Source organism: Sphaeroforma arctica (assembly GCF_001186125.1).
Source record: "Sphaeroforma arctica JP610 unplaced genomic scaffold supercont1.83, whole genome shotgun sequence".
In the NCBI taxonomy this organism is placed as follows: domain Eukaryota; class Ichthyosporea; order Ichthyophonida; genus Sphaeroforma; species Sphaeroforma arctica.
In genome coordinates, this window is record NW_014040475.1 from 10942 (window position 1) to 11629 (window position 688).

At 36.6% G+C, this 688-nt stretch overlaps 1 protein-coding gene across 1 annotated transcript in view; it reads left to right on the forward strand.

The window, feature by feature from the left end:
- Nucleotides 1-430: 430 nt before the first annotated feature.
- Nucleotides 431-688, forward strand: part of SARC_01950 (hypothetical protein) — a gene marked incomplete at both ends in the record, with an annotated part of 2119 nt that continues 1861 nt past the window's right edge. Inside the window, one exon of the mRNA XM_014304301.1 lies at nucleotides 431-489. Within this exon, the coding sequence (XP_014159776.1) occupies nucleotides 431-489 (59 nt within the window). The remainder of the gene's footprint in view (nucleotides 490-688) is intronic.

Here is a 688-nt window from a genome sequence, read left to right on the forward strand (position 1 = left end):
TTTATGTACACTGTGAGTCTGTGACATGGTCAGAGTACCGACGGCGATTAACGAAGTGCTAACGTATTTAACGTTTATTATCTATTTATAATACACACCTGCCTGTGTCCTGATTTCTGAAAATTGAACATGAAACAATGAACAACATAAATACATACATATTTCCATAAAAGCTATTTTTCACACACGTGTATATATATATACATATATACACAATAGCACTGATATCACCGCACGTACATATTATTGTTGAAAAAACAAAGTTCTATTTTCATTTGAATAGCATTGACATCTTCTCGCGTGCATACGTCTCCTTTCAGTTGCAACAATAATTATGTCTTTCTCCGTAGCGCTCGGTGCTTTGAGGCGACTCGCCAGCACCACTTTGCACACCCGAACCCTAGTACTGACACCCAAATATATAGCGCAGTCAAAGTATTCAGTATATAACTTATTTAAGCCCGGGCCTGAGTTGCCGATGTTTGCGAGGTATGTGCCTATATAAGCTCTAAGAAAATCGGTGACACACGCAATTCCGTTTGCTGGGCCGGGCTGCAGAAAATAATCTCACAATGCGTTGCTGTTCTCATGTATGTGTGTGTAAACCTAATATATATATATATATATATATATATATATATATGCATACATATATATATATATGCTACCATACATGTATGTATGTATG